This window comes from Populus nigra, chromosome 8 (assembly GCF_951802175.1).
Source record: "Populus nigra chromosome 8, ddPopNigr1.1, whole genome shotgun sequence".
NCBI classification, from domain to species: domain Eukaryota; kingdom Viridiplantae; phylum Streptophyta; class Magnoliopsida; order Malpighiales; family Salicaceae; genus Populus; species Populus nigra.
In genome coordinates this window covers 19,429,998-19,450,889 of record NC_084859.1, presented here as the reverse complement: position 1 = coordinate 19,450,889, position 20,892 = coordinate 19,429,998, and the positions used below count along the sequence as shown (strand labels likewise).

The 20,892-nt window shown below is 33.6% G+C and overlaps 4 protein-coding genes across 8 annotated transcripts; 1 reads left to right on the top strand and 3 right to left on the bottom strand.

The window, feature by feature from the left end:
* Positions 1-720: 720 nt before the first annotated feature.
* LOC133701274 (cytosolic sulfotransferase 15-like) lies at positions 721-1,964 on the bottom strand. The gene has a single exon (XM_062125137.1). The coding sequence runs from the start codon at positions 1,886-1,888 to the stop codon at positions 899-901; it is 990 nt and encodes a 329-aa protein (XP_061981121.1). The 5' UTR covers positions 1,889-1,964; the 3' UTR covers positions 721-898.
* Positions 1,965-5,183: 3,219 nt separating this feature from the next.
* Positions 5,184-6,944, bottom strand: LOC133701195 (cytosolic sulfotransferase 15-like). Its single transcript, XM_062125029.1, has 2 exons — positions 5,843-6,944; positions 5,184-5,518 (listed from the first exon to the last, which is right to left on the bottom strand). Exon 1 carries the CDS (start codon positions 6,846-6,848, stop codon positions 5,877-5,879), a length of 972 nt encoding a protein of 323 aa, XP_061981013.1. The 5' UTR covers positions 6,849-6,944; the 3' UTR covers positions 5,184-5,518; positions 5,843-5,876.
* Positions 6,945-11,800: 4,856 nt separating this feature from the next.
* On the top strand, positions 11,801-16,253 carry LOC133701486 (histone-lysine N-methyltransferase, H3 lysine-9 specific SUVH3-like). Of its 2 annotated transcripts, none has more exons than XM_062125421.1 (3): positions 11,801-11,946; positions 12,200-14,287; positions 15,817-16,253. In XM_062125421.1, exon 2 carries the CDS (start codon positions 12,202-12,204, stop codon positions 14,224-14,226), a length of 2,025 nt encoding a protein of 674 aa, XP_061981405.1. In that variant the 5' UTR covers positions 11,801-11,946; positions 12,200-12,201; the 3' UTR covers positions 14,227-14,287; positions 15,817-16,253. The 2 variants fall into 2 exon arrangements, with proteins under 2 accessions (XP_061981405.1, XP_061981404.1); XM_062125420.1 differs by having other exon boundaries at positions 12,087-14,287; positions 15,817-16,163.
* Positions 16,254-16,409: 156 nt separating this feature from the next.
* Positions 16,410-20,112, bottom strand: LOC133701485 (uncharacterized). 4 transcript variants are annotated; one of them, XM_062125417.1, is made up of 3 exons: positions 19,351-20,109; positions 18,478-18,825; positions 16,410-18,213 (listed from the first exon to the last, which is right to left on the bottom strand). In XM_062125417.1, exons 1-3 carry the CDS (start codon positions 19,955-19,957, stop codon positions 16,595-16,597), a joined length of 2,574 nt encoding a protein of 857 aa, XP_061981401.1. In that variant the 5' UTR covers positions 19,958-20,109; the 3' UTR covers positions 16,410-16,594. The 4 variants fall into 4 exon arrangements, with proteins under 4 accessions (XP_061981401.1, XP_061981403.1, XP_061981400.1 ...); XM_062125419.1 differs by having other exon boundaries at positions 16,410-18,825; positions 19,351-19,640; positions 19,754-20,108; XM_062125418.1 differs by having other exon boundaries at positions 16,699-16,837; positions 17,038-18,825; positions 19,351-20,112.
* Positions 20,113-20,892: the final 780 nt, after the last annotated feature.

The window sequence follows — 20,892 nt, the reverse complement described above, 5'->3', positions numbered from 1 at the left end:
ATCACAAATCATGTTTTGTGTTTTACTTTTATAACTGAGATCCTTCACAATGTATTCTCAAAGCAGCTATTTAAGTGCTGGTATTGTGGAAAGGGTCGTCTTCTTCAGAGGTTACATGGGAGTTTTTGGAGGACCTTTATCGGATTTTACCCTTGAGGACAAGGGTGTTGATACCGGGGAGGCATCGTTACAGATTAATTTCAGTGAGATGGAGAAGGAGGGGGAGTTAGGGCAGAAGGATTCAAATGATCAGACCGTTGGGTGCATTGGACTTAAAACACAGAGTTTTGATTAATGAAGAGCTAGGAAACGCTGCGTTTTATCTTTCTTTTATGCCGACAGCTAGTATTGCCACCTTCTTCGTCTTCGTCTTCTTCTCTCTTCGTCCCTCCTCATCTTTTTGTTCTTAATATACTAATTGATCTATTCATCGTTACTCAATCAATTAACCAACTTAATCACAAATTCAAAACGTATTATTATGAAAAGAAATATTTTGATAATTGATGAAGCGAAAACTTTAGACCGAATCTTTATCTAGTCGGGGGTGACCGAGCTTGACTTAGATATGTCATAAACATTGCTGGCACCTGTGATCTTTTATCATCTTCTTACTGGAAACTTGTGGTCGGGAGTGATAAAAAAAAAAAAAACAAAGTCTTTTTTGTTATTATTAATTAGAAAAAAAAAACCTTATAAAAAGTGACATTGGAATAAAAATTAAACAAAACAATGAAGGTTTAATTAGCATCCATGTCAGATGCCATGAAGTTTTGAGATCCAAGATCTTAATTTTTAGTTAAGAAAGCAACAAGGAGGGTTCACTGAACAATAATAGATATCCACGCTCACAAAAACACAAGGGAATTAAGGAGAACGCATCCCATAGATTTGCACTTTATTGAGATGTCCTTAAGGTTAAACCAGATCCACCCAACTTCTCTTCCACGATCTTCAGGTAATTCTCAGCCATGGAAGGACTCATATAATTTTCCCAATCACCCACCTCTCCTTTCCTGAAGAAGGAACTATTTGGAAGCCCAGAAGGACGAACACTATTTTTGTTCACTTCCAAATTCCTGAGATTGTCGAAGCTGCACAGCCTTGATATTTCTTCAATAACCCCTTCCTTTTCTTCTTTGTCGGTGAAAGGAATTCCCAAGAACTCAGCGATTTTCTTCAAGTTAGAGATTATATCCTCCTTCAAGTCTTCATATTTTAAAAACAACACCTTGTCTGGTCTCTCTAAGCTTGCCTTCCAATACCCCAACACAGTATCCCAAAAGGGTCCGTAACTCTGGATACCAAGACAAACGTTGTCGAAACCTTCATCAATCGATGATAAAGGCTTGACATTCTCTCGTTTGAACTTGCGAGAAAAATGAAAGTAAGATACAACTTGATCCAAAGGATTCCTGCACATGTAAACAATCTTGCAACCAGAATCTCTAATGGACTGTGGCAAGGTTTCATAATGGGAGTGACAACTGCAAATCCTTGGGGAAGGAAGTTGTTTGAGATCTGGGAGCTGGTTTTTTGAGTAAAGGTCTATCTCAAAGAAACGAACGAGTTCATGAGGTGGGGTAGTGAGTAAGGGACTCTCTTTGGGACTGTAAATGTTGCGGTTTACCACGGAGAACGTGAGAGCTTTTAACCAGGTTGTGCCTGATTTTGGCATGCTCGCTAGTATTATATCTGTGTCGTGTGCAATGAAATGTTGTTGAAAGGAAAGAGCCCCTCTAATGGCGAAAAATGGATACCAGACCCCATTATAGAAATAAAGGGGAGATCCATCCCAGTTTTTCTCACTAGGTAAGCTTGCAACCAAACCTTGAATCTCATCTTTTACCTCGCTTTCTCCGTTTGAAGAGATTGTGGTCGTCTCCATAAAGATAACGAAGGAAAAATGGTGTGGTGAGCAGGGGATGGTTCAAAAGAGCCCAGTGCCAACAAAGCTAGCTCTCCATGCATTTATATAGCCGAATCAGTGTACAGCAGTTCATGTCTATTTATCACTAATGAAAATAATAATAAAAATAAAAAATATTTTTACATTAAAAGGCAAAATGCTCCTTGTTGAGAAAAGGAAGGATGACACAATTAAAACTTTTGTTGACGGTAAAATATATGTTGAAAATACTTCAACATTTTCATTCTAGAAAAGGAGACTGAGAAAAAAAAACATTATACAATGAAAAAAAATATTTTTATTTTTAGTTCGGTTTAGTTTTGATTTTTTTTTAAAAAAATATTTTTAATTTAGTTATTTTTTTTAACAAAAACTAAACCATATTAAAAATAATCACCCTTATATTATATAGCTGCAAACTCAAAAACCTTAGATTTAGAATAACTACCAGATTTAAGTTGTTTGATCTAGTATGGTTGCAGATATAAGACTCTAGAATTTAACATAATTATAAAGTATGCTTAAAATTTTTTTATGATAATATTTTTTAAATATTAAAAAAAATATTTACCCGCTACATTGGGCCATTAAATATATTAGTTAATATACGTTTATTTTTTATGAATGCTCATGGTTTTAGTTAGTTAATTGGCAGACACGTTAATTACAGAGAGGGTCCTCGTCACATGATTTTGGAGGGTGACCTCCCTCAACATTGCCATTATATTATATGCTCCACGGTGCATTTCTGCATTATTGAAATCAAAGTTATTAAACATTTATTGGCACGGAAAATGGTGTTTGCTCGTATAAAACAAATTAAGTCTACAAAAAGTTTTTTTTACAGCTAATAAAACAAAAAAAGCATAAAAAATTATGTCGAGATTCGATTTTTCAGACCAGAGTTGGAGTTGGACTCAACCACTTAGTTTATTTATTTATTTTTTTGTATTCTCTCTGTCAATTTTATTTAACCACGTTGTATACATGACTCTTTTTTTTTTTTTTGTCTAGGACTATTGTGATGACGTGGATAGATTGAAATCAAGACTTCACAAGTGCACGAGGAAAAATATAACAGGAACAGAAAGTAGATATGAAATTACAAGCTGTGTCGGAAAATCATTTCATTCAATGATAAGTACAACCATGATAAAACCTAGTTGACTCATGTTTCAGTTAATTCAATAAAGTTAGATTGAAATTTTAGTAAATTTTTTTATATTATTATTTTTTTAAAAAAATTCATTATATAAATATTAAAAAAATATTTTACTTTTTCATTATGAGATTTAAAGTCTTTTAATATACATTCTATATTCACAAGAAAAAAATTATTTTTTTAATATAATATAAAAAATCTTTTTGATTTAGATATTTTAATAGATAACATATTATTATAATATTTTTTAACGTGAGATAATTTTTTTAAAATATTTTTTAAAATTTTATTATTTATAATCTATGTAGTTTATATTTACATAAATTACTTCTTAAATTTTTTATATAAAATATTAAAATTTTAATTTTTTTTAACTTGATTCAAGTTAAAACCGTATAATTCGAAATCCAATTTCTTAACTTGATCAACCCGCCTGATAAATATGATTCCGATAAGAACAAAATATTGATAATAAAAGTCATTTTCTGTAACTCTTCTGCCATACAGTCCACCAGATGTAATCATTTGTTCATAACACGTGACTTTCCAAGTCTAACAGAAAATGACTTTTATTATCAATATTTTAAGAAGAAAAGCAAAGCAGTTAACAGTAGTACGATTGTCTGGGAGTTTAGTTTGATTGTTTTTTAAAATATTTTTTATTTAAAAATATATTAAAATAATATTTTATTTTATTTTTTAAAAATTATTTTTAATATCAATCATTAAAATAATTTAAAAATATTAATTTAAAATAAAAAATATAAAAAAAATCAATTTTTTTTAAAAAAACTTTTAAAATATAAAAACAAATAGAAACACTTTATTGAACTTGAAGAAAAACAATAACAAATAGACTAATGAAAACAGTCGTGAAGACATACAATAAGTGGATTTTTTTTTATTGGTATTTGAAAGTGTGGTAAAAATTAATTTTTAAAATATTTTTTTATTTGAGAATAAATTAAAATAATATTTTTTTATTTATAAAAAATTATTTTTGATATTAGTATATCAAAACGATTTAAAAATATAAAAAATAATTAATTTTAAACAAAAAATTTTAATTTTTCATGAATAGTTGTTTGAAACATAATTTCAAATACCATCTTAGTCAGAAAAGAGAACAAAATTCTTTAACTACAAAGCCATCCTCTTATCACTATTTTAAAAACTGACTCGAGTCCATAACCTGACCCGTGATTCGAACTAACTCGGTATGATCCGGTTAAAAATTTAGGTTAATTCTCAACCCGATCAGCTTGAGAAAAATCCCATCAAAACCTGTTTGTTTTTTTTAAAATTATTTTAAAATAATATTATTTTTAATTTATTTTTAAAAAAATAAATTGACAAAATTAACTCAAGTTCATTAAAAATTATGTCTCCTGCCGTTGTTAATTGTCTCAAATAACACGAAATGAAAGGCAGTCATTTCGTATGAGAAGAACCTAATCTTTTTTTTTTTTTATTTACGTGGGGTGTCCGGGTCAGCTTGCGCGCATCATGATTATTCTTCACGGCTCACTAGATATCCTGCAAGCTCAGGGGCAGGTTAGGCACCACAGGGATGACAGGCATGCACATAGAAGAACCTAATCTTTGTTAGTATGAAGGAGGGACAAAGATAATGCTAAGAATTAAGATTTTCTTTCCGAGTCGAAGTATCTCTTTCTTTGCACGCTATTAATTAAATATCTCCAGTAACATTAAATGACCGACGATTCATTTTTTACGTAATCTTTCGTTATTTCTCGGAGGCTATCTCTCGTTTTGCATCCATACCACAGGGGAGATAAAGAGAACGTTAAAAATTTAAATTTTCTTCCCCCCTCTAAGTATCTCTTTTTTTTATACGTTATTTATTTAATAATTCCTTTTTTGTTTGTATTTATTTACAGATTTAATATTTAATTTCATTAAAATTCCACTTAACAATCTAAATTTGATGTCAAGATTTAACAAGCATGATTCCAATTGAATGAACGGAGATAAATCTGTCTTCATGTTAATCTCAGTTAATTTTTGTATTTAATGATTGTTTTTTTAAAGTATTTTTTGTTTAAATTATATTTTTTTAAATTTATTTTTAACATCAACACATCAAAACAATTACTTTAAACAAATATTGATTTCATGCCTATGAATTATTTTATGACATTTCCAGGTACAAAGATTAAACTGAAAAACAAATTACGATAAGGATAAAAGGAACTTATAATCTCAGGACTTAATTATAAATGCATTAAAAAAAAGTACTGAAACAGCTTCTTATAAAATTACAGGGACTAGAAGACTGTTTTTAGGACACCAGAATGGTGGTTTATTGGAACATGTACCCTTCCATTATTGGATTAAGGGTCGTTCGAGGGACCCGCCAATAAGTGAGGCCTGGCCTCGGTTTCTGGTGAAGCAACTTTTATCTCCCGCCTTTTCTTTTACCTGCTCTGTTAAAAAGACACAAGCACCAAAATAACCTTCAAGATTTTCCCTAGTTCAAGAACAAAAGAGATACAGCAAAAGACCAATCTTTTATCATCTTCCTACTGGAAACTTATGGTCGGGAGTGATCATATAAACAAAGCCTTTTTTGTTATTATTAGAAAAAAACCTTGTAAAAACTGACACTGGAATAAAAATTAAGCAAAACAATGAAGGTTTAATTAGCATCCATGTCAGATTCCATGAAGTTTTCAGATCCAAGATCTTAATTTTTAGATAAGAAAGCAGCAAGGAGGGTTCACTGAACAATAATAGATCTCGACACTCACAAAAACACAAGGGAATTAAGGAGAACGGTGCACTTTATTGAGATGTTTTGAAGGTTAAACCAGATCCACTCAACTTCTCTTCCACAATCTTCAGGTAATTCTCAGCCATGGAAGGACTCAGATAATTTGCCCAATCACCCACCTCTCCTTTCCTGAAGAAGGAGCTGTTTGGAGCCCCAGAAGGACGAACACCATTTTTGTTCACCTCCAAATTCCTGAGATTGTCGAAGCTGCACAGCCTTGATATTTCTTCAATAACCCCTTCCTTTTCTTCTTCGTCGGTGAAAGGAATTCCCAAGAACCCAGCGATTTTCTTCAAGTTAGAGATTATATCCTCCTTCAAGTCTTCATATTTTAAGAACAACACCTTGTCTGGTCTCTCTAAGCTTGCATTCCAATACCCCAGCACATTATCCCAAAAAGGGCCCAGAATATGGACTCCACGACAAATGTTCTCATAACATTCATCTAGTGATAATAAAGGTTTGCCATCTTGTTTGAACTGGTGTGCAAACTGAAAGTAAGAGACAACTTGGTCCAATGGATTTCTGCATATGTACACAACTTTACACTTGGAATTTCTAATTGATTCTGGCAAATTTGCAAAATGGGAGTGACAACCGAAGATTCTTGGAGAAGGAAGTTGTTCAAGATTTGGGAGCGGGTCTTCCATGTAAAGGCCAGTATCGGTAAAAGGTACCAGTTCATGAGGTGGAGTGGTGAGTAAAGGACTTTCTTTGGGGTCATAGATGTGGCGTTTTGCAACCGAAAAGGTCAGGGCTTTCAGCCAAGTAGTGCCTGATTTCGGCATGCTAGCTACTATTATATCGGTGTCTTGAGCAATGAAGTGGCGTTGAAAGGAATCCACAGCTCTTAACACATAAGCTGAAACCCAAGCCCCTTTGAACAGATAGAGAGAATTCGTGCCATCAAGGTTTTTCTCTCTGGGAAGGTTGAGAACCAATTCTTGGAGATCTTCCGCCATTGGGGGCTTTTGATTGAACATGTTAAATGGAAATAGGAGAAGAAGTGTTGCAATAGAAGATGGGAAACTCAATGGGACTATGGAAGCAGCTCATTTCCACACATTTATTTATAGATAGGAAAAAGGATTTCAATTTTTTTCCTATTGATTATAAGAGTGGTTCGGTTCTTGTGATTGAAAGATGACGAAATTGATTATTGATTTGGTGATCGGAAAACATTAATTTAATAATTAGACAGTGTTTGGGAGATTCGTCTTTGTTGACTAAAATACGATGATAAAAATGTCCCTCTCTTAATTTGTTATCGTGCAAGTTTAAAACAAGAAGACAACAACCAAGATCCTTAATAAAATAGACAAGAAACAATATTATTGAGAGAGGAATCATCCATCTCATCTCTACCATCCAGGCATTCCCGCAATTGCAGGATCTCATCTCTACCAACTAGGCATTCCCGTAATTGCAGGAGGGTGCGTTTCTTTTCTAGAATTGGTTTTTGAAAAATTATTTTTTAAATTTTTTTGTATTTATTTATTATTAGAAAAATTGATTAATAAAAAAATATTTTTTTATCAACGAAAAATACTTTCCGATCAATAAAAAACACTTTATAGTCAAAGAAAAATTTGACTTGGTTTACAGGAAAGTGTTTTCCTTTTATTTTGAGCGGAAAATACTTTTTAGAAGTTGTGAAAAAATTAAAAATGTCATATTATTTATTGATTATATTAAATTTAATCTTTAAACTTTTGATTGCAATATATATTTTGTTTTGAATATTTGTTTTTTAATTTCATCCCTTAGAATTTAATTTTTATATTAACCCTGGTCCTCATTTTTATAATTGTTATTTGTTTTTCCCTTATATTTTTTAATTTAAATTTTTTATCTATCAAATTTTGTCCTAATTCTTTTGATTGTTACTTATTTCATTTGAAATAATTTATAAAATGTTAATTATTATTATTTTATTTTCTTCATCTTTCAATTTTTTTTATTTTTTAGATTTGATCTCTATTATTTTGATTATTATTTATTTTATTTGAGATAATTTATGAAATTATATTTTTTCTTCAATTTCATTCTCATTCAACTTTTTAATTTGTAAGATTTGTTTCTTATTATTTTAATAAATTTGAAAAAAATAAAACATTAATTAGTTAGTTTCCAACTTATTTTTCATGACATAACCAAACATTTGAAAGTGTTTTCCAACTTATTTTCTATTATATTATCAAATATCAGAAAATAATTTACTTTTTTAGAATTTATTTTTTAAAAAAAAAATTATTTTCCAACATACAAACAGAATTCAGTAAATAAAGGAGATCAATTAATATACATATATTCTCAAATAATATAAAATCACAAATCATGTTTTGTGTTTTACTTTTATAACTGAGATCCTTCACAATGTATTCTCAAAGCAGCTATTTAAGTGCTGGTATTGTGGAAAGGGTCGTCTTCTTCAGAGGTTACATGGGAGTTTTTGGAGGACCTTTATCGGATTTTACCCTTGAGGACAAGGGTGTTGATACCGGGGAGGCATTGTTACAGATTAATTTCAGTGAGATGGAGAAGGAGGGGGAGTTAGGGCAGAAAGATTCAAATGATCAGACCGTTGGGTTCTATGGACTTAAAACACAGAGTTTTGATTAATGAAGAGCTAGGAAACGCTGCGTTTTATCTTTCTTTTATGCCGACAGCTAGTATTGCCACCTACCTTCTTCGTCTTCTTCTTCGTCTTCTTCTCTCTTCGTCCCTCCTCATCCTCATCCTTTTGTTCTTAATATACTAATTGATCTATTCATCGTTACTCAATCAATTAACGACATCACAACCTTCACCCACATCAATAGCTAAGTTGGAGGAAACCCAAGTTGGGTCTGTCATTGTTAGGCTCCTCACAGTGTTTCTCTCAATTCTCTGTTCTGATGTGCTCTCTTTCAGAATCAAAAAGTCAAAGAAAAGTTCTCCCTTTTCCCCCCTTTTACTCAGAACGGTGGCCTTCTTCTTGCTAAAGAAAGGCCGTTGCTTTTTTGTTTTTTAAATTCTCCTTTTAAATTTCTGAAGTTCTTTCTACTCTCCATCTTAAATTACTTCTCCCACATTCGACTTTAATCCCCTTTTCCCTTGTCAATTTCAGCCCTAGTTTCTTGTCTTATTTTAAACCCTAAAGAAAAATCATTGTTTATTTCGTATTATTGAGATTTTAATTTGTCCATCTTAACATGATTCTTTATTTATTTTTGCAATCCAGATTAATCCGATTTTTCTCTATATTATTTCGATTTAGGTCGCCTTGGTTTTTTTTTTTTCTCCCTCTCATTTCACTCCTTAAGTTTATATTTTTATATTTTTTATTTTGTTACACAAGAATAAAAATTATGAAAAAACATGGAAATGATGGGAATTAACTAAATTGTACTAAAATTATATTTTTTATATAAAAATTAGAGATACAAAATGAGTCATGACAACGTTTAGATTTTAGATGATTTATGTAATTTAATAATATTGTTATTTCAAGAAGGTTATTGTGATTTGTTCAAAAAAATTAATAACTTTAAAACCCAACTATTTTAAGAAAATTAATATTATTTTCTACTCTATTTTTTCATAACACAACCACATACCAAAAATTGATTGGCAACTCATTTTCTGTAAGACAATTAAATGTTAGAATATAATCTAGTTTTTTTTTAGTTTTTTTTTTTTGAAATTCACTTTTGAATAACAAATGAGACCTTTGGTGCTGTGAAAACTATTTTAAATAAAAAATTGGAATTACTATTTTTATATTTTACTTGAATGTAGCATTCCAATAATAGTAATCAACTTGTTATAAAAAAACTAAGGGTGTCGGTCACCGTGAATTGCAAGGGTAAGCATTGTTTTTTCTTTGATTTGCTATTGTATTGTATTAGTGATTTGTTTTTTTATATGTGCATTTGAGGATCTCAAGATGCAGACGAAAAATTTAATTGCTTGATTAATTCTTGGTTTAATAAAATAAATTTAATTTTTTTTTATTTAAAATAATTAAAGTTTCACACACCAAATTTAAAGCTTAAAGAAATGTTTATTTCTTTTTTTGTATAACATCTAGGACTGATTTACAGTTAGAGAGAAGTTCATGTATCTTTTTTAATTTTAGTCTCTTAACTTCTTCTTTTTTTAATTTGATCTCTTTACATTGATTTATTTAAGATTTAACTTGGTAGATTATTTTAGTTGTCTTAATATGGAGATCCTGTAATATCAAGAAAAATTTTTAGTGCTCCATAAAATCTTGGTTTTGCATAATAAAACAAAAATTGGCTAATTTAGAACAAATAAGTGTTAAAAGACTGTAATTTAAACTAAAATAAATACAAGGAGTAGGGTAAACAAGCAAGATAAATTGGTTAAAGCGTGTGCTAGGTGGAAGCTTACCGCATTCCAGCGGCACGTACGACTTCTCCTATGGCCAAATGATGGCTTCCACATCATCCTCTTTCTATAGTCTAACGTGTGTTGATGGGAGCGTGGTGGTAGGGCTATAACGATTTTTTTTCTTCTCCTCCCTTTTTCTTTTCTATTGTCCTCAGGATTCACGCCGGCCTGCCAAAATTTAAAGGTGTCCTGTTATTTTATTTTTGTATCAAATTTGATCCTCATTATTTTTGTTGCTATTTGTTTTGTTTTTTAATCATTTTTATGTTTTATCTTTTTTTTTTTCTTTCAATCTTGTCCCTCTCCTTTGGTTTCATTTAATTTTTATATATTAAATTTGATCCTTATTCTATTAGTTGTTATTTTTTTAGATCATTTTCTTATTTGATTTTTTTTTCTCAATCTCATCCCTAAATATTTCATTTCATTTCATTTTTTATATCAAATTTAGTCCTCATTTTTTTATTGATATTTTTTTTTTATCATTTTTGGATAGATATCTTTTTTTCAACTGCATCCCTCAACATTAGTTGATTGAGAGTTTGACTTTGTGATTTTTTTTAGGTTTACCTTTTACATGATTAGTCTCAGTTTCATGACCCAAATTACTGGTTTTGAAAATTAGCTTGAGTTGACTTTGGTTTTTTTATATTTTTTAAATTAATTTTTTAAAAAATTTTGTCCTTTGACATTGGGTTAGTTGGAAATTGATTTTCATTATTTTCTTCACTTTTCTTCATATAGGATTATCCTAATCTCATGTTTTGAGTCACGAACTTAATGTTTTGAGTCACGAGTTAGTGGGTTAACCCATGTTTTTTTTGTTTCTTTTTTTTTTTTAAAAAATTAAATTTGCTTTTTTAGTTTCCCCTTTCAATTTGGTTTGGTTTAAGAATTGTGCTTCGTAGTTTTATTTAATTTGCTTCACGTGGAGTTATCTTTATCTCATGATCGGGTTATAAATTTGGCAAGCTAACTCGTGTTGTTTTTTTTCAATCTCATCATTCAGCATTAATTTTTTTTAGGAATTGAGTTTCAATTTTATTTTTTTTGCTTTTTATGAGTTTGTCATATTCTCATTTAATTTTTGATTCATTATCAAATAAAATCATGTAAAACTTTTAAGAATACTAGATGAATATATTTTCATAAAATTAAAAAATATTCAGTTTTTTAGTTGATTAATTTCATTTTTTTTAGTTTGGTTTATTTATTGTCATTGTTTTTTTAATCATATTATTAAATTAATTAAATTAATTAAATTTAGTTAAGTGAATAACTTTGATTCTCATTTTTTTTTTAATATCTTTTTATGGTCGAAATTTGTTTTGCCTAACATGTGACCACCATTCTAGTTAATTATTGTTTTTCATCATACATGCACATTGGAGCTTTTGAGGAACTCAGAGTAATATTGAGAGTTTCAAATCAACAGGGGCAGAATTGAACAATTTGTAAACTTTAGAGTCAAGAAACTAAGAGCAACTTAATATAGCTCACTCCTTACTTTATTACAGCATCTGACAAAGCACACACTTACTAAGAGCAACTTAATATAGTTTACTCCTTACTTTATTACAACATCTGACAAAGCACATGCTAACAGCATCTTTTCCCTTCAGACACAAACGCTTCCCTCTCTCGCCACAAGCCCTAAGTAAGCGATCAACAAATTCTCGAGAGGTAAATTCTCTAATCATTTTCTTCTCTTGCTTTGATTTATAGGTTAGCTTAAAAATCTGGGTCCAAGCAACTTCATAGATCTTCAGTTTCTGCTTATTTTAACAACATGCGGACTTTAATTTTCCACTTTCTTGCTGCAGGAAGAGAGAAAAAGCATGCAGTGAATTTTGTTTCTTTTTTTGTTTTTAGATTAGTCGGGTTTATTTAAGTTTGTTGATGTTTTCTGGGTGTTCTTCGTTTGTCGTTTAAACAGTAATGGAAGGAGGTGGGTCAGGTAACAATTCAACACCTATAATTGATAAAACAAGAGTTTTGGATGTGAAACCGCTGCGTACTTTAGCACCAGTGTTTCCTTCAAGCTCTGAAGCACCTCCATTTGTATCTACATCTCCTTTTGGGCCTCACTCTTCTGGATTTGCACCATTTTATCCTTTTAGTGCACCACAGGCTACACAAGCAACACCTGACCTTAACCAACATACACACGCCACTCCTGCAGCTCCCCTTCGCTCGTTTCGAGGAACAGAGTCTAATGGGGATGCTTTTAATGGAGAAGCTGGGTCCTTTGATGGTAGCAGGGGCTCAGCTAAGCGGAAAACCAAGTCTTCTTTGCAGAAAAGAGCGAGGAAGAGCCAGGATTTGGATTTTACGTTGTCTGTTGATGAGAATAATTTTGTTGTGGGAATTAGTTTGTCTGAAAGGGATGATGGTAATGGGGAAGTGGTTCATAGTATACGTATGAGATTTGATGCACTTAGGAGAAGGCTTAGTCAATTAGAAGATGCTAAGGAATCGCCTGTTGGGATTATTAGGCGGGCGGATCTGAAAGCAGGGAATATTTTGATGACCAAACAGGTGCGAACAAATATGAGGAAGAGAATTGGAGCAGTTCCTGGAGTTGAGATTGGGGATATTTTCTTTTTCCGAATAGAAATGTGCTTGCTGGGATTGCATGCTCCATCCATGGCTGGGATTGACTACATGTCTCTGAGGAATGATCTAGAGGAAGAACCACTGGCTGTAAGTATCGTTTCGTCGGGTTATTATGAAGACGATGCAGAGGATAAGGATGTTTTAATATATAGTGGACAAGGAGGGGCTGCCAACAAGGATAAAGGAGCAACTGATCAGAAGCTTGAGAGGGGCAACCTTGCATTAGAGAGGAGTTTGCGCCGGGGAAATGAAGTGAGAGTCATTCGGGGTATGAGAGACTCTGTTAATCAAGCATCAAAGGTCTATGTATATGATGGCCTGTATAGGGTCCAGGAGTCTTGGGTGGAGAAGGCGAAATCTGGTTGCAATATATTCAAGTATAAGTTGGTTAGAATTCCTGGGCAGCCAGATGCTTTTGGTGTTTGGAAATCAATTGAAAAGTGGAAGGAGGGGCTTTCCTCAAGGGCTGGACTAATTCTTCCAGACCTCACTTCTGGGGCTGAAAGCACGGCTGTTTCACTTCTAAATGATGTTGATGAGGAGAAGGGGCCTGCTTACTTCACATATGTCTCCACTGTCAAGTATTCTAAATCATTTAAATTAACACAACCTGCTTATGGGTGCAACTGTCCAAATGCATGCCAACCAGGCAATTTGAACTGCTCCTGCATTAGGAAAAATGAAGGTAACTTCCCCTACACTGCCAATGGGGTTCTAGTCTGCCGGGCTCCAATGATACATGAATGTGGTCCCACATGTCCATGCTTTCCTAATTGCAAAAACCGGGTGTCTCAGACTGGCTTAAAAGTTCGTTTGGAAGTGTTCAAAACAAAGGACAGAGGTTGGGGCCTGCGGTCATGGGATCCTATTCGTGCTGGTACTTTTATCTGTGAATATGCTGGTGAAGTGATAGAAAAAGTTAGCCAGCCTGGAGAAGAAGGTGATGGTGACGATTATGTGTTTGATACCTCCCGTTTGTATGAATCTTTCAGATGGAATTATGAACCTGGGTTAGTAGAGGAGGACAGTTCTATTGAAGCTATTGAGGAACCCAAGGTCCCATCTCCCTTAGTCATAAGTTCAAGGAATGTTGGAAATGTAGCTCGATTCATGAATCACGGTTGTTATCCAAATGTTTTCTGGCAGCCAATTATGTACGAACACAACAGTGAATCTTTTATACATATTGGCTTTTTTGCAATGAGACACATCCCCCCTATGACAGAGTTGACTTACGATTATGGGAAATCTTGTGTGGGTGAGGCTGAAGCTGATGGTGGCAGCACACCACGTGGAAGGAGGAAATGTTTATGTGGAGCACCAAGATGCCGGGGCTACTTTGCTTGAAGGTTAATGTGCGCATGCTTGTGGACTTATGGTGGCTGCAAGCGTGGTCAGGGCTGAAAAGGTTTGAAGTCCTTACCATGTTTTTTTTTAATTGTAGCTAGTTGTTTCAGATGCTCATAATTGTGCATGGTTTGCTCACTTCCATCATACTAAGAACATGATTGTGTGTATTTATCTGGGTCCAACTTACATGTAAATTGTATTTATTTCATGCATGCAAAAATTAGAAGCTCGTTTGATAATTTGAGGGAAAATAAAAATAAAGAGTGTTTAAAGGATATTAAATGACTAAATGTGTGAACTTAGCTAAACGCATACTTTAGTGATGTTCAATATATAAAGTGTCAATTTGATAATTTTTCTACATAAGGGCAGCTTACAATCTTGAATACTCTCTTTTTTTAATACCCAAAGGTTATATTTATTGGAAGCAACGCACTGATCATCGTCAAGGTGATCCGAAACAGAAACATGTTCCTTAAGTGGACAGTTGACATGATGAAATACGCAGCAGATCTTGAAGAATTCTGTTACAAAGTTGTAGAAGCCAGTTTAATTCTTTCTGTTTGATGATCGATTGCATTGTCTCTGACTGTTTCACCTGTCTTTTTAATTCCAATAATAGTAATTAGATTCTTAACCTTTCAATGATAATGACTGTTGTTTATGGCTGACATACACTCTTAACCTTTTTAGCTCTATGTGGAGCTTGCCGGCTTGGAAAGTTAATTAAGTGGTTTTGTGTGGTGAGAAAAGCATTAAAACTGTCTGTCGCCAAGGAATGACTAATTATTAGATGAAATGTACATTGTATCAAGTCTGTTGGATCATAGTCGATTCAAATCATTCAAATGCATGTAAATATTTGAGTGAAGTCAAGTCTTCCACAGTTAATCGGGAAATCTGTTCGTGCACCACAGCTTGGTAACGAAATCATGATGCTTATGCATGTTGTACAAGACACCTCTGTTTTTTCTCAAACCAAATGTAGCGATGTTAATGTTCTTTTCACAGTATTCTAGTCATATAAAATGTGCGAATCCTGCGCTTTCATGTAAAACTCTAATAACCTTAGGGTACTGTCCTCTCTCTCCCTCTTTTGTTTTGGAGGGGTGCTGGTGTCTTCCACTTAATCCTGAAATCCTGAACTTCTGGAGTTGCTAAATGCATCTCTAGCTATTATATGCAATGAGTTGTCCAATTATCTTGAATAACAGAAGTTATCCTTCTCGAGTTCCAAACTCATATGATCGATCCTTGCTTGTTTGGTTGGTATGCTTAGACATCAAAAGAGCAAGCATCTGTAATAGAAAATGATTGAAACTTGGATTTTGTATGTTTCAATTTGGTACGATTTCTGAGTTTTTTATTTCTTGTCTGGCTGGTTGTATTTATACATGCCTGCACCTTTTTGTTAATGTGAAACTTGGAAGTAACTATTTCCATCCTTTCTCATATCCTGTAATGGAAAGTGATTGTAGCTATGATTTTGTTCGGAATTGCTGTGATGCTTGTGCTCTTTACCTTTTTTAATCTTTATAGCATCTTTGAGACATCATCTCATACTTCCCTTCTTGTAATGTACTGCAGTCCCAGGGGTTGCTAAAACTATGCTGTTTGGAGAAATGTTTTGCGCAGCATTATGGTTAAATGGGCGTCCTCTCTCTCTCTCTCTCACTTTTTTTTTTATTATCATACGGAGCTAGGTATAGGACAGGCTGCTCAGGTCCCTTTTTAATAGTGCAAGGACCTCTAATTTTGTGCAGGACCATCAGTGAAGCTTCCGTAGCAGTGTGTTTATACTTGCGGATTAACTGTAATATTCTGGACTTTACCAATGCTGTACGAACGCCAGACTGTCAGTTGACAGAAGATCCAATGTTTCTGTACCTGTGAATAATCTAAACCTTAACCTAGTAAAGTTTTCTTCTGTCTTAGCAATGGGGTGAAAACCGTGTAGAGCACTCATTCTATACTTGTAGTCAGTCTTTCTATTAATTTGATCCTACAGCCCTGGATTTCTAGCATGTGCTGGGAATAGCCTGTGTATTTATGACTTCTTTACCAGTAAAAAAAAGTGTACGAAAAATTTAAATCAATTTACAAGTGATATCAATGGGAACCATAATATCAGAGGCGCTATCTAGCACAACCAAAAAAAATAGCAGACCAATCTTAACAAGTACAGCAAAGGGTGATTTCTTCAGTGCATTAGCATTTCTTGGCAATGAAGCAGGACATGCAACACAACCTTCGTAGCATTTATCGTATTGTATTGACATGAAGAAAACATCTTACGCGAGCTACAAGCAAAACTGCCAACGGCAAAAAGAACAAAAGCAATTGTTTGTATGTACAGAGATCCGACCTAAGTTTCTATTGTAAATCTCACCTTCCGGGTGCGTTTATTATCTTCTTTTCCACGCCGACCGGATTTTTTAAGAGATGATTTTAGATTTGAGGATGACGATGGAGAAAGAAAGTTTGGTCCTCTTCTCTTTTGCCCTGATCGGTCAAGCCAATACAGAACCGTTGCTACTCCATATAAATTGTTCTTCCTCTTTGCATACTGATACGCAGCGACCGCATCAAGCTCCTCAAAGAACACCACCTGGGCAGAGCCCATAAGTTGAAAGACTTTGGTTTTCAAAGGATCCACTCTACCAAATCTACTAAATTTTCTTATCAAATCCATTTTAGAAGGAAGATTAAAATCTTTGGGAAACTTCATGTGCAGAGAATTAGAATAGGTGAATGTGCTCTCAGCAGGTTGTTGAGATACTTTTGACTTGAATGGTTGATCAGAAGTACCTGGTATATTGCGCTCATTTTTCATAGAACTGCCTTCAGAAGATGAAATCATGCTCACTCTTCTGCTGGTCTCAACAGATGTGGCATTATCACTGTTGCAAGGCTGAATCAAGACTTTGTGAGTGTTCAGTTCAGATGACAAACAATTTCCAATCTTTTCATTTCCAGAACGAGTTTTAATATTGTCGAACGCACCAACCGCTGATTGTTGAGCCATTTGAGGTTTGAATGACAGGTCAGAAGTGCCAGGTCGACAGTGGCCCTTATCATCAATAGAACTGCCTTCAAAAGGTGAAATCATGCTCGCTCCTAAGCTGGTTTCGACAGATGTTGCATCATCATTAACGCCATGCTCTAACTGGGATTGATCAATATTCAGTTTGCATGGAAAGCAATTGCTGGTTGCTGCTCTTGCATTGCCAATCTTGTCATTTTCAGAATAAATTATGGAACTGGAAAAGTTGCCAATGGCCAATCGTTCGGTCAGTAGTGGCTTGACTAATGGATCAAAAGTACATGGTAGATAGCACTCCTTGTTATTCATTAAACTATCTCCAAAAGATTGCGTAATGCTCATTCTTCTGCGGGTTCCAAAAGATATGGCATCATCACTGTTGGTAGGCTTCATCTGGATTTGATCAGTATTCGGTTCATATGGCAAGCAATTGCTGGTTGCTGCATTTGCATTCATAGTCTTGTCATTGTCTGAATAAGTTTTGGAATTGGCAAAGGCATTGAGCACTGATTGTTGAGCCACCTGAGGCTTGAATGATAGATCAGAAGTTTCCACAAGACAATTAATCACTGGCTCGGTGGTAGAAAGTTTCAGAACTAGTTTACAATCATCCATCTTATCCTCACTCAGAATTCCTTCAGCTATCTTCTCAACAGCATCATACTCAACAGGTTTTAAGGCCTCACAATCTTTCAGGATACTGGTGATTCCTCCTGGTTCCTGCATTTCAGCATCAGGCAAGCAAGTCCCATTATCATTAAGGGCATCAACATTATCTTTGCTCTCCTGAAACATGCTGAGCTCCAGAATATTGCTACAGTAAGATGCATCTTTTGCAAGGTAGACGTGAGGCATGTTCTGGACCAAGTGCATGGAATGGCGGTCTTGGATCTCTGCTCCTGTCTCAAATCTGGTTCTACTTTGTAAATGAGCATCCCCTCCTGTAGAAGACAAAAGTGGTTGAGTGTTGCAAATAGAATCCAAGAAAGCTGGGCCAGGGATTAAATTATCAGATATATGAACTCTGTGCTCTGATTTTCTTTTCTGATGATAAGCATCAGCTTTACAAATTGGGAAGCGAGGTGTAGACTTCCGCAACTTGAAAGAAAAACCAGAACCAGCAGACTGATAATTCTGTCTTTTTACCCCAGTGAAGTTGATAGGGTTTGCAATGTAAGGTGCAGGGGGGCCAAAATTTCCCCTACCAGCTTTTCCATCAACCTCAAAACTTGGCTGGCTCCTGATGCACTCTGGATAAGAAAATTGAACGCCAATACTTCTACAAAAGAATTTTCTCAATTCAAGATTAGAAGTGCTTTGGTATGACAAATTTCCAAATCTTAAGCAACTCTGCTTCACAGTATTCAAGCATTCTCTCCTCATAAAGAATGCATTTGAAGCAAGGCAATGCAAGTTTACCGGCATCTCAGTGAGTGGTTGTGGCTTGGTTTGCTTAGTTTGAGCCAACACTTCACTACGTTGATCCTCACAAAAGCTTTCAACTTCAAGTTCTGAAGTGACTGATTTTTGTGTCACTGATTGCGTTGCATTACCTAAAGATGTAACGTAGAATCAACTCAGAACAAGAATATAAAATGAAATTTAAAAGGACTGCACACGAAGAAATAACCTGATATCTATACAACAGCAAGCAGGCATTAGCTAATCAGACAGACAAACAAGTTACTTTTTCCAAAAATCTTAAAGTGCCTCTAATTACCTCCTCATTTGATAATAATCTTTACTTACACATACCAAATCACACAACCCTTGTTTCAAGCACTTAGCTCATCAACCAATATCAAACAGGCCACTGTCATTATATCTGAATTCTGTTGTGTATGACAAAGAAAACATCAGACAGACCATACTCACAAACTATTGCAAGTCTCACAAGCATACCATACTGCTAAAATTCTCTTCAATGATTGACAAACAAATAACAATTCAAGTCTTTTCATGTTAAAAACTCCATTACAAAAGTGCAAATTATGAACTCAGAGTCCACTAGTCCAATCAATTTAAACAAATCACAAACTGAGTCTATATAACAATTAGAAAAGCTATTAATCACACACCTGAAGCTGATAAACAAACACAATCATCCTCATTATGCTTTTTCTTAATTGCCTCTTCATTCAATAACAACTTCTGACGGGTCACCATAAATCGACGAAACATTTGAACCTGAGAAACCAAACTGACCGCACACACAAAATCTGAATCTTCCACGAATGGACAAACCCCCAGTCCGCGAACCAAACCCACCACCGAATTCGCGCAAAACAAGAAACCCACATCTTCACTTCTGATCTGTCTTCTTTCATTCTCAGATTCGAGTAATGGATACTGACAGGGGCATTTCAAGCTCGAAACGGCACGTCGCGCAATCAATTTCAACACATGATCAAGAAGTACCTGACCAATACTACATTTTATTGTCTTAACTAATGACCCAAAGTTTTCTTTGAAAGAACGTACCTCGGATTCCACAACGTAACGAGGTTTGATGATGTTAAAGAAAGAAACGGAGATGCCAAGAGTGTCGCTTGTTGAAACCAGACCTGGGTACCATGTTTGCGGGTATATCACTCTTGCCCACACTACATCTCCTCTTCGAAACCTCATTGTTTCTGGGTTTCTTTGATTTTTGGTTTCTTTTTCCTGTGAAGCATGATTTTGCATCTTCTTTTTATTGGAGGTGGCTGTTTGGAAATGGGTCGAGTGAGGATTAACCGCCAAATTGATGTGATTTCCCGCTTTAATGAAAAAGGATGGCTAGTTTTTTATTCGTGGGCTTTTCTTTCTTTTTGAGAATTGGATCTATAGATTTTTAGTCATAACCTAACTTGTGCTACCATATTAATTTGAAATGTGATTTTGGCTGAGTTTGCTCTTCACTTATTTATAAAATTGAATATGTTAAACTTAAGTGATCTAATAAGTAAATAACACTGATTAAAATAACATAATAAAAATAATAAATACATGAATATAAAATTATGCTAAAAAAATCATATAGAAATTCTAATTCAAAATTTTGTTATTTCATATTTTTCGTCTGGGTGAATTTCTTTATAAAAAACTTACAACTCTTTAAATAAACCAAAAAATTAACCTAAACAAACTAGAAAACCTATAAATAAATAAAAAAGCTAAAAAACCATTTTAATAGTTCTAAACTCTTAAGTCAATTAAGAAAATATAGCTAATTTTGAACAATAATTTCTGGGTATTATCAAAATCCCTTCCCCTTTTTTTATTATTAAATTTTTTAATTAGAAATAGGACTTCTAATCTTCAAGCAAAATTTTAACTCGGTCCAACGACCATATAGAGAATTATCTTATTAGTATAAAGTTGCATATTAAAAGAAAACAAATCTTGCATCAGTCTCTCTAAGTTGAAAAAATTTATTTTCAAGTTTAAATTATTCTTATCTTAATCTCGTAGATGTTCAATTAAGACTTTCCAACTCCTTTTCATCTTCATTCCTTTCATCTTAAAAATTTATATAAGAAACAATAATTGTCAAATTATTTCTCTTCTTGTTACAAGTAAAAACCATTAAAAATTAAAAGCAACCATAAATATTGAAAAAAAACCAAAATATTTAATTT